The following is a 13,144-nucleotide window of genomic DNA, read 5'->3' as shown; positions in this document are numbered from 1 at the left end:
AGCTTATGGCAGCATCTGTTTGTCAGCTGGTCCAGGGAGTCAGTTCACCCAGCATTTGAGTCCCAAAGATTAAGGATGGCTGCTTCCTTTCCATGTGCCTTCCTCAGGATGTCAGGGATTGTGATCTTCCCTTTTCCATCCTTTCATTTGACACACACCAGGCAAGACTTGGGTTACAAGGCAGAGGCACATGTTGATAAACAGAAGGGCAGAGCTCTTTATCAGGATCAGATGGTTACAGCAGGGTAGTGGTGCTTAGGTCGGGTATTGATTCCAAACAGTTGTGTATTCATTTCTCAAAGTGAAAGATCTGCTTAAGATAGAGGTTCTCTCTAGAAAGCACATGGATTCCATTTTCCCATTTATTAAAACATAATCTTTGTGGCTGTAGAGATGGCTCAGTGGTTAAGAGCATCAGTCAGTCTTTCAGAGGACTTGCTGGGATCAGTTTCTGGCATCCACATGACAGCTTGCAATGGCTGTCATGGAACTGCAGTGTCAAGAATTCTGATGCCTTCTTTTTCTGTTCTACACAGACATACATATGAAATAAATAAATCTGACATCATCTTTGTGCATGCATGTCTATGAGTAGACCTCTAGATGTGTATGTGCCACAATACACTTATGAACATCAGTTAACAACCTTGGTTGTTGGTTCTTGCCTTCTACTGTGTTTGAGACAGGGTTCCTTTGGGTTGTTATAGCTGTGTGCTTTGGGCAAGGTTGCCCATGGGCTTCCAGTGCCCCACCTCAATTTAGTAGCATGCCCATAATATTGACTCTACCTGTGCACTCCTAGATCATGAAGAAACTAAGGTTCCTAGGGAACAACTTTTAATATCATGTAGCAGAAATACTGGTTACAAGCTCTTTGTTCCCACAGAGATTAAGGGCCTCTCTTTTTTTTTTTTTTTTTCATGCTAAATGCCACTCAATCAATTTCTAATGTTGATTATTCAAGTTTTCAAATTATAGTTCTCTCATACTCAGTGCATCAAAACAGATAATGCATTTCCCTTGGCAAAAACCCCACTGTTGCATCTCTCATCTGGGCAGCTGACATGACTAGGACATTACTAGGAGAATCTTTAGATAAAAATTTTCTCTTCATCCTTTGGGAACTTGTGAGCATTCTTTGACAAACACCACTCAGTTTTTAAGCATGTCAAAAAAAATTTTTTTTTTGTTTCTTTCCGGCCAGGGTTAATTTTTAGAAATATCTCCCTGATTTTGCTTAGATAATTAATAGAGAAATGAGTGTTTTTCTAAACCAGAACAAGAAGGAAAGATTTAAGTAATATACTGATTATGTAATTAATTCTCAGTTGTATATTCATTTGACAGTGTTAATTCTGTCCCAGAGGCTCAAACCTCCTCCACTGCACCTACAGAGCTGCATTCACTGGAGACACGAGGTAGCCAACAAGGCCGTAAGGAAGGCAAACCAACCTGATGTATTCTGTTTTTTTTTTTTTTCACTTTAATAGAATTAACAGCTATGTTATGCCACAGGCCTATTATTGATCCTTAATTCAGCTTTCTATAAAACTCAGCCAAAGACTCCACCTTCTAATGCCCTAAAACAAATGTAAAATTTAAAAAAACAGTGATTTTTGCATTCATCTATACATGATAAACACTTTTTTTAAAAATTACTTTTTTTTCACAGTCTACCTGTTGCCCCCTCCCACACACAGTTCATGGTTCCATTCCTCCCTCCATGCCACCTCCAAGAGGTTGCCACCACTACCCCACCTCCTGCCAGGCCTCTTCACTCCCTAGGGCATCAAGTCTCCCAAGGGTTAGGTGATTCTTCTCCCACTGAGATCAGACCAGGCAGTCCTCTGATGTATATGTGTGTGTGTGGAGTGGGGAGGGCTCTGACCACTTAGTGTGTGCTTCCTGGCTGGTGCCTCAGTGTCTGCAACATCTCAGGGGTCAGGATTCACTGAGACTGCTGTTCTTCATATGGAGTCACCCTCCTCTTCAGCTTCTACCAGCCAAGAATTGGAACATGTTATTTTTTTCCCCTTACTGACACTCATTATTATAGTGCATGAAACAAATCAAAGCAGGAACTGGTGAGCTGGAGCAATGGACTAAAAGTGGCTAAAATAATTGGTTCCTCAAGCATGAGGATCTGAGTTCATATCTCAGCACACACATAAACAGCAGGAAGGCAGAGCAGGCCAAGTCAGATACCCGCCCATGGGAAGTAGAAACCCAATTTAGCAAAGCAACAAGCCCCGGACTCAGTTAAGAACCTCTGCCTAATACATAAAGGTTGGGGACAATGACATCAATATCTGGCATCCACTTTCATATAGCCCACATGTACCCATGCACGAATGTTCACACAAGCATACATACGACATGCATGCATATAACCGGAAGGACCCTTGTGAGATTAGATTCTGGATTTGAAATCTTGGTTTTCTTCTGTGCTATGGATAACAGGTCCTTGCACATCAAGTAGACCTTTGGTCATGAGGAGTCCACTTAAGCCTCTATCCTTTTGCAGGTTCATAATCACAAGGAAGACCCTGCTGTGGCTATGCGGTCAGTTGCAATCACCTTGTTCATTTGTGCAGTCACACCAATGGTCATCACTATTTTTCTACCCACAGTTCTCTGTATGAGCCAGGAGCCTCTGGGATGGGAGGACCAGGGGCGTGCAGCCTCTGCCTGCCTTTCTGAATGAATCACTCTTTCTCTTCCCAGGCAGTGTGGTGTCAGCAGCAGATGCAATGTTGTATCTGCTAAGCTGTTATCACCACATTCCCTGGTTCAATCTGAGATGTGTAAATAAAGCCAGTGGGGTGCACATCCAGCTGCTAGACGATCTCTCAGAGCATCAGGGCAACATGAACAGACTTGTCCCAGAAGAACCCTTTTCTAAGAAACCCAAATGCATCCCTGTATTCTTTAAGTTAGACAAAAGGCTGTGAATCCTTTGTCCTTTTGCCAGCTTGAAGGGAAGGGGTTCAGGTAAATGATGGTACCAGGTAGTTTACATATGTCATAAAGCTTCTTTCCTGATTTTTTAAAAATCAATGTTATACATACCTAGAAATATCTGAGAAAAAGGGATCTTAATCAAGAAAATACCACAGTAAGACTGGCCTGCATGGAAGATTATGGGCTATTTTTTTTTTTTAAAGGAATCGTTGATATAGGAGGGTCCAGCCCATTATAGTTGGTGCCAGCCCTGAGTTTTTAGTTATAGAATGTCTAAGAAAATAGGCTGACCAAGCCAGTGAGCAGCATTCCTCCATGGTGTCTGCTTTAGTGGCTGCCTTAAGTTTCTGCTCTGGATTTCTAATATGATGAACTGTAAGCTATATACCATTTCTTCCTGAAGTTGCTTTTGGTAGTGATGTTTTATCACACCGGTAGAAAACCAGCTAAGACTTCTCATCTTTGCTTCCCACCACAACCCAGGTCACAACTGTGTGAGTTTTAGTTTTCAGAACTGCAACGAAGATTCAGATGTTAAATGTTATCATGCTTGCTGCTAAGGAGAGTCTCTGATTCCTGAGTGTGCCAGTCCTGGTCCTCATGTGTTTGTGCAGAAGCAAAGCTAATGAGATGTCATTATGGCAGCACATCCAAGGAAGGGATTATAAGACCCAAATTAAGTCTTATCTGAGGCTCCCTTGAATGATACGAAACATCATGGATCAATTCGAAAGCAAGAGGTTTATTCATCCAGTGTACTGGGGTGGCCTACATCCAGAGGAGAGACAACCCCAAAAGACTCTTACAAGCAGTTTTAATACTCTTTAGGGGTACAGGTTACATCATCAAAGTTATGATTGGCTAATCGTATTAGCCTTTGAATCTGTTGGCTAGTAAGCATGTCACAGGGCCATGAGATCAGAGGGTCAGGGTCAGACTATCAGTCAGCACATTGTGCAGTTTCTCAAGAATGTCCCTGCTCCTCCCAAGAACTGTGGGTGGAGAATGGAACTTGGCCTAGCCTTGACCTGAGGCAGCAGGATTAAGTCTGGGGAAAGCTCCTAGGATCCTTCAGAGTTAGTGTTAGTCTTATAGGATAGAATGTTTATTCCTGAAAGTAATTATTATAAAATGAAGGCACCCTGAAATCTTGGGCCATTTTGCAAAGGTTGATTTTATTTTCTCCTAACTAAGATGCCAGTACCATGCTATTCAAATCTTTCAGCCATGGGAATTGAAAGCCAAATAAACCTCTTTATTTTATAAATCACTTGCCTAGTTTACTCTGTCATAGCAATCAAAGTGAGTTAATGTTAATCCAAAGCTCATTCATGTTATTCAGGAATATACCTTTGTTTTTATAAAAATACAAATAATTCTAAAAGTTTTATGAGCATTGTTTTATATATATACATGTACATATATATATATATATGGATGCTTTTTATTTTTAAAATTATAAAATTAATATGTCTTATTTGAAACATTTTTACCATGTAGGAGCAAAAAGTTGGCTACTATAAAGATAAGTGTTTCTAGAATGTGCATATATATATATATATACATATACACGTACACGTACACGTACACGTACACGTACATATACATATATGTGTGTATACATATATATGTGCATATATGTATACATATACATACACATAGAGAGAGGGGGTACATCTTAGGAGTTGTATTTTGTGTTTTCTCCGAATTTTTATCTATTGATCTAAAAATCGTTGAATACATATCAGATTCTTAGGTGAAAATGGGAAGAGACTTTCCCTTAAAACATTGCCAAAAAGCATCAAATAATACACATTCCTATGAAAGCTGCATAAGAAAATCCTGGAGGGCTGGAGAGATGGCTCAGAAGTTAAGAACACTAGACTGCTCTTCCTAAGGTCCTGAATTCAATTCCCAAAAACCACACGTTGGCTCACAACCATCTGTAATGGGATCCAATGTCCTCTTCTGGTGTGTCTGAAGATAGATACAGTGTACTCATACATGAAACAAATATATAAATCTAAAAAAAGAAGAAGAAGAAAATCCCAGAAAAAAATGGGAGGGAAGAATGCTTAGCAAGAGCCAATTTTTCAAGATGATATTTTGTATGGAAATTAGAAGAGAAACCCAGAGACACCAAGAGAGTAAATGGAAAGTTAAAAAACAAAAGTACATAGTGCACTAGGTACTTTCTCTATGGAGTGAGACCTTCTTAGCATCCAGCCCCAGATTTAAATCCAGTGCTACATGTTTGTGAACACAGACCATTTCTTTACGGAGTCTATACTCATCTTGGAAACATCTTGGAAACAGAAGAATTAGTATTGGTGTCTATGGGACTTGTCCTCTGCAGATTAGTGGCTTAAAGATAACTTCAGAAGTACAAAATATGTAAATGTTAAGTACATTCAAATTTAATTCATGCCACAGATAAGATGACAGAAAACTAGCCTGGATACAAGATAAGGTTTTATTTCTCTGGCTATATTTAATAATATGTACCTTAAAAACTTGCATAATGTACTTCAGTATTTAAATAAGAATGACACATAAATAGTTTAATATATAGTTTAAATAAACACAAACTTATAATTTAATTTTAGGATACCTATATAATATACATATATCTATATATGTATTTAATAAAAAAACAATGCTCTGTTACTATTATCCTAATGATAGTTGTTGGGATTCTGGCTATAGTTTAGATTGCTTGGTGTTGCTATAGCAAAATACCCAGGGCTAGGATAGGTAGCCATTCTGAGGAAAAGCCTATATATGTCATAATTGTGTTAGTAAGGAAGACTGGTAACTTATGGAAATTCTGTTGTTATATCGCAATGTGGAAGAGTAAAAAATTGACAAGTATATGGAAACTATCACTTATTTCAAATTAGGATACATCTATTTGAACATAAAATATAGCATATCTAGAAATATAAAATAGCTAACCCATAGTAATTCTGATAAGATAATCAAGTATAGAAATACCTTATTGGAAGCACTATCTTTAAAAATGTAGAGAAAGTTCATAGCAATGGATATTAAATATATCCTGTGTGTATAAAATTGATATCACAGCATGGAATTAATGACTTCTTCCATCTGTCACATTTATCGTGAGTTTTCAGGGTGCCTAAGTACTTGTTGAGAAAAATCGCTCTTAATTTTGTCTACAGAAGTGTTGATTAAGATGCCAGATTAATGTCCATTAAGTTCAACTCTTCAGATGGTTACGAACAACTTTATGGATATTGGAAAAGAGAGGATGAGTGTGGAGAGATGGCTCAGCAGTTAAGAGCACTGACTGCTCTTCCAGAGGTCCTGAGTTCAATTCCTAGCAACCACATGGTAGCTCACAACCATCAGTAATGGGATCCGATGCCCTCCTCTGGTGTGTCTGAAGACAGGGACAGTGTACTCACATACATGAATAAGTAAATAAATAAATGAGAAATAAAAAATGAGAGGATAAAATAAAGGTCTGCAAAATGCATGACCTCTGACAGGCTGATAGAAAAGAAGAGGGGGAGCCACAGACAAAGGGTATTAGTTGTGTGCATCTGAGTGTTTGTAACATGTGTGACCATTCCACCTGTGTCAGTTTTAAATATTCATGTAGTCAGCACAATGACTTTTTTACTTTAATGCATATGTACTATATATTTTTGTTCTTAACAATGTATTATAAAATAAAATGAAATCATTTTTTATAATTTATCTGATAGATCAAAATGAGTTTGATAATTCAAAATGTACAGGATTTTAATTGCTCTGACTCTTAAAAATATGCAAATCTGAGTCTCATCTGTGGATACCAAAGACTCAAAGCAAAACGTCAAATTCATATAAAAACTGAAAGGAGGCTGTCACAATCTTTCATTAGTTTCGTACACTAATTAACACTTAAGTTTTGGTTCTTTTATAGAGGTAAAAAAAAATGTCAAACAATATAGGAAGTTTCTTAGGAAATTGAGCCACACAGAAACTTGAATCCTCTTCCAAAAAATTGTTTTGACTTGAAGTCAATGCTGCTGCAAAGAGGAAGCTCCTTTGCCCTTTGGGTCAAGCTCCCCAAGTCTTCAAATGCTCCTTTGTAAACACAGGGTTTATGTGGCAGACAGAGATGGGTTTTGACCATTGTGATCATTCACTGGCAATTGTGGAATGTTGGGTAAGAATGAGGTCGCCTTGGCAGCTTGTCTAATTTTTAAAACAAACTGTGTAAAGAATAATAACAAGGGGAAATTAATTTAAAAGTTAAGGATAGTGAAACTGTCTTGCAGTGTTGCCACTGCAAGAAGGAACAGGCTTCATGCTTCCTTTGATACCAATGATGGGATTGGGACCTACTTAAATGAGTGAGTTGATTACACATACTGGTTCTGTTGTTGCTTCTACTCATAACTACCATGGGGAAACACTGGTATCCTCATTTCATTCATGGCTCTTTTTAAATGAAGCAGAAATAGAACATAAAAAAATTAGCCATTTGTCTTTCTTTATTCCTTTGTTTGGTTTTTCTTCCTTTGTTCCTTTGTTCCTTCCTTTTTTAGTGTGGAGGGTACCCTAGGAGTGGTCCCATACTGAGTGATTCATCATAATTCATTTTGTAAAAAGCTTGGGTAGTTTATGTGTTTACATTTCAAATGTTATCCCCTTTTCCTGCAGTTTCTCCTTCTTCCATTCCTCTCCCACTGCTTCTATGCGAATGCTTCTCCTTCCACCCACCCACCCACACCCACCTCAACATCCTGGCATTCCCCTACTCTGGGACCAAGGGATTCCCCTCCTATTGATACCTGATAGTGCCATCCTCTACTACATATGCAGCTGGATCCAGGGGCTCCCCTATGTGTACTCTTTGATTGGTGGTTTAGTACCTGCAAAAAGAAGAATCAACAAATCCAAGAGATTTTTTTTTCCAGAAAATCAACAAGATATATAAACCCTTAGCCAGACTCACCAGAGGGCACAGATACAGTCTCCAAAATTAACAAAATCAGAAATGAAAAGGGAGACATAACAACAGAAACTGAAGAAATTCAGAAATTATCAGATTCCACTACAAAAGCTAGAAAATCTGACTGAAATGGGCAGTTTTCTAGACACATACCTGGTACAAAAGTTAAATCAGGATCAGATAAACCATCTAAACAGTCCCTTAATTCCTAAAGAAATAGAAGCAGTCAATAAAAGTCACCCAACCAAAAAAGCCCAGGACCAGATGGATTTAGTGCAGAATTCTATCAGACCTTCAAAGAAGACCTAATGCCAATACTCTTCAAACTATTCTCCAAAGTAGATTCATCATAATTATAACCCAAGTAATAGTCTCTTGTTACTTGGTTGTAAAGATTGCAAAGACCCTTACTGTATGTAGCCAGCATAGTAGGCTGAGTTGATGCAGAGATAGGAGAGTAGGGAAGAGGTTAGCCAAGAAATACAATAAAGATACATTATAGCACTTTGTATAATAATTTGCATAATGACTAAATTGTATTGTTATAGCTACTTAGCACAGTAAAATATATTGATCTTCTATATAAAACTTAGAGGAGTAACATTCTTAGACAGTGGACACTGAGGAAGCTAAGAGAATATAGTACACCAAGATCATGAATAATTAGCATAAATACAGTGTTATATCTGCTTGCTGGCTGTGTGACATATGGGCCTCTACAGTCCAGCTGCCTATGGTGTGTCTTTGATGCTTGATATGTTTCTGACAGTTGCCAAAGGCTGGCTGAAGTGTTTCAGGTGGCTGCAGTCTATTTGGAACATGATTACAGTGTAACAGTTTGTGTAAGAGTTCACAGAACTTGGAAAGGTATTGTGCATGCTCCAGAGTGACCTGTTCTTACTGTGGTGCCTATGTGCAGAGAGGAGAAAACTGCTGGACTAGATGAAGTGATTACAGTGTACTCTGCAGGCTCCTGAAGCCTCTCAACCCACTGAACTTCTGTTATCACTTTTGGATCCTAAGATTGTGACGAGGAGCCACAGTATGTGTGATAGCAACCAAAGTAGTAAACTGGCCTTTATATCTTGGTGCCAATAAACACTTGTGGAAAATGTGTTTGTTGTCTTAAATTAACTTTTGTTTTCCAAGTAGTTAATATAAATCCTGCCTTTTGTGCTTCCTAGGAATCTGAGAAAAAGGGAATAATTGAGAGAATCTACATGGTCCAGGACATTGTTTCTACTGTCCAGAACATCTTGGAGGAAGTTGCTTCTTTTGGAGAAAGGATTAAGAAGTAAGTTCTGCCCATGTTCAGTGGTGTGTAAACTAGACCTGGTACCCACAGCATGGCGGGGGAAGGGGCTTATAGGATCCTCTAAGTGATGAAGAAAGCAATGGGATTATTCAAACTGGGGTTGGTTCATCTGCCTTGCCCTTTGGGCTTGTCACCATGACAGATGTGGGGAATGTCCGAACACGGATGACAATATGGCACTGTTTACATGACGATTTTTTCACTGTTATTAAAAATGGATTTTTGACTGAGCAGTGGTGGCACATTGCTTTAATCTCAGCACTTAGGATGCAGAATCAGGAAGATCTTGAAGTTTGAGGCCACCCTGGTCTACAGAGTGAGTTCTAGGACAGAGAGAGCCTTACGGAGAAATACTGTCTGGGAAAACAAAAGAAAAACAAAATATTCCTTTCTTACATAATGCATCCTAATTATGGTTTCTCCTCCCTTCACTCTTTCCAATTCCTCCCCACCTCCTCTCCCACCCAGATCTTCTCCTGTTCCATGTTCCATTAGAAAGGAACAGGCTTCTGAGAGAGAACAACCAAACATGACAAAACGAAATACAATAAGTTAAAACAAAAGCAATCACACTGAATTTGGATGGAAAAAAAAAAAAAAATACCAGCAGGAAGAGAGCCCAGGAGAAGAAACAAGAATCAGAGACCCAGTCAATCGCTCTCAGGAATCCCAAGAGAACATTAAAGTGGAAAGCCCACAGATGATGAGAGCCTGACGCACTAGAATAAATTTTCTTATTTCTCCAAACTTGGTACACAACTAAGAGTATAGTAGGTGGAGAGGCATGAAACGATCTGATCACCACCACCTCCATGAATATCTTAGGAAAAGTTTTGTTTGTTTGTTTGTTTAAGACAGGGTTTCTAAGTGTAGCCCTGGCTGTCCTAGAACTCTCTCTGTAGTCCAGGCTTCTGCCAAACTCAGACATCTACTTTTCTCTGGCTCCCTAGTGCTGAGATCAAAGGGGTGTGCCACCACTGCCCAGGAGGACATTCCTTAATGTTCTAGAGAGTACATCTTCTTTCTAGTAGGCCCTGCAACTCTGATAGAATTATCCTATTGTTTAGTATTGTTACGTAAACGAGCGGGTGGGCTATGTGCCCAATACAACTTTACAAATACAAGCAAAACCAAATCAACAAAACAAGCCCAAACAAACAGACAGGCAGAATGCATTTTTCTCAAATCCAGCCGTGTACTTTTGGTACACTTTGTAAATGGGGGCTTTGGTTTTATTTTGCACAGTATTAATGTGTACAGATGAATCTTTATCTGGTACAATGTGAGTTTTAAACCACTTTCTTTGGGTTTATAAATATGTTTACCCCTTCTTTTATTCAAAATTCTATAGCTATGTTCTGAGTTAATGCTTATCACATTGGCTGTGTCTATGTGTTTTTTTTTTCTAATTACTCAAAGAAGATTCTAGTTTTGAAACTGTAGAAGTAAAGAAATTATAACTCATGTTAAATGCCCAGTTGAAGTTCCTACATAGAAATACAGGTAAATCCCCAGGGATGGCTAGCATTAGGGAGTATATATAATAAACATGTATCTTCTATGAATTCTGTTTGTTTTCAGTTGGATGTACAAAGGTGTTGTCACTGAATAGCCTTTTATTATGAGTAGAGTTGTTCTTGTTGTTGATTTTTGGAGATATTGTCTCTCTGTAGCTTAGGTTAACTTGAAACTTACTGTGTACCCAAGTTGCTGAGACAAGACCATGTAGCCCAGATTGGCTTGTTATTCATGGCAGCTTTCCTGCTTCAGCCTACTGAGTGCTGGTATTGCAGGCATAAACCATGTACCTAGATGAATGCATGTTTGATTACAACTAAATCAAAAACAGCTTTCAGGGGCTAGGGAAAGGGCTTAGTGGCTTAGACTGGTTTAGAGCACTTGCAGCTCTTCTTGAGGATCCAGTTTCAATTCCCAAAACTCACATTAAGTAGCCAACAACTGCCTTTAATTCCAGGGGATCTGACAGCTCTGGCCTTATTGGACCATCTTCCAACACTCACTTATACAACTTATACACACCTATAACCAGATCCATGCAAGCTCACATCAGCATATATTTAAGAATAAAAAAAAATACTGAAAAGAATTCAACACACAGATTTAAATTTATAAAATATATTTTCATTCTTAATATCTTAAGAGAAAAGAATTAGAGAGCGAGGATTTTTTTTTTTGCCGGCAAATGTTAATACCTTATCTGATTTGTTTTCCTATGCTTCACATAATGAATAAATCATTCCTTAGATTAGCTTTGCCAGTGTGTGACAGCAGCAGTTGGAAGAGAGGCACGTGACAAGGAGAGCAGATCGTTCTTTATCAGCTCAGTTTGCTGTATGATGGTGTGCTCACACTGGCTCTGATCAGAGTAGCCATGGCCAGGTGGCATGCTGTCCTGCCAGTGCTCAGTCATTCATAGTGCTTGTCTTGTGGAATCGCCCAGTGTTGCACAGAGCAGCTCCTAGCAGACCATGGTAAGGATTTCCAGTACAGCCTACAATACTGAAGGCTGTGATTAAGGATGCAGTCCAAGGTCACAGTCAATAAACCTCAGAGCTTGGATTTGAACCTGTGTCCTTCACACTTAGACTGTAATAGTATGACTCTCCAAAACTACTTTTTCATTAACGAAGAAAGACTGCAATAGGAAAACAGAGCTAGATAGGTTTAGTACATAAAAGCTAAGTAGGATGCTAGATGAATGCAAGATGTGACTTAGAGAAGAGAGGGAGCTAGAAGGCGAGACTGAACTACTTCTAAGCAGTACCAAGAATGGGAGAAGATGGTTTGGCAGATGGTGGAGGGGGCTGCAGCAGACGGGCACCCTGCACATGGATTCAAATCCAAACTCCGTAGAAGTTACAAGGAGAGGTAGGAAGCAATATATTCATGGGATAGGGAGAAAAGTGGGGATGTTTAGAGATGGGCACATTATAAAAGGGCTTAAAGAGACAGAGGGAAAAACGTTAATGAGAATAAAAAAGAGTGAAGAATGTACTGAGGCCAGGAGGGTAAGAGGATGTGGAGTAGGGGCAAGGCTGAGGAAGGAAGATGCTGTGTGGTACAACTGTCTGCATTCTGGGACATCTCTGAAACACAACTGTAGCTGTTGTGTGGCTGATAATGTGCAAGGAAATGTGTGTGAGGGGAGAAGAGGGTGGTGTAGGCTCCATCTCTACAGTGCTTTTGATGGGCAGCTGTGAGCAGCACAGCTGTGGTGGCCATGCCCGGAATGTGTTTGCAGACCATAAACAGAGCACTGTTCTACCCAGCTGCAACACAGGAAGGCTAATAGGCTAGACTCCTATTAATTCCTCGCCCATTCATTATTACAGTGACCTTAAACTCCCTTCTGGGCCTTCAAGTTGGGTGTCATTTCACTCTCTTGGAATTCTATTGTGATTCTGTGCTTAGAAACCAGGAAATCTTCTAGCCAACTTTTGCAACATAGAGCCTTTTGCCTGAAACTCTTTGAGCAATTGTTGCCACGGTTGTGTGTACAGGGAAGAAGCTGTATTTTATCTTTCCTATTTATCTTCTATCACTTGTTATAACATTTGCAACTTTCAAATGTGTGTGCGTATCCCATAGGGAATTTTAGTCTGCCCTGCACTCTCCTGGAGAGCAAGTCAAATGTTTCTGAGGAGCTGAGTGTACTGAAAGTCATGGAACAATGATTCCAACCCTGTTTCTTGAGTATCTAGGTAAAGCTTCAAGGAGGAGTTGGAGAAATTCAGAGATCCTAGGAAGGTAGAGATACACTGCTTTGGATGATCTAGAGTATAGAAGGTCCATTTGTATAAATTAGGACTCTCCTCAATAGGAAGCCATGTAAGGAATACCAGTGCCGTGCAGTTAGAATCCCAGGGAATCCATCTGAATGA

General features: G+C 39.2%; 1 protein-coding gene across 1 annotated transcript in view; it reads left to right on the top strand.

The window, feature by feature from the left end:
* Positions 1-13,144, top strand: part of MCTP2 (multiple C2 and transmembrane domain containing 2) — a gene marked incomplete at both ends in the record, with an annotated part of 166,161 nt that overhangs the window by 134,900 nt on the left and 18,117 nt on the right. The window contains one exon of the mRNA XM_080913856.1: positions 9,112-9,221. Within this exon, the coding sequence (XP_080769982.1) occupies positions 9,112-9,221 (110 nt within the window). The remainder of the gene's footprint in view (positions 1-9,111; positions 9,222-13,144) is intronic.

The sequence above is a fragment of the Micromys minutus genome (genome assembly GCF_963924665.1).
Source record: "Micromys minutus genome assembly, chromosome: 3".
NCBI lineage: Eukaryota > Metazoa > Chordata > Mammalia > Rodentia > Muridae > Micromys > Micromys minutus.
Note: the sequence above shows the minus strand (reverse complement) of the source record. Positions and strands in the feature narration are given on the sequence as shown.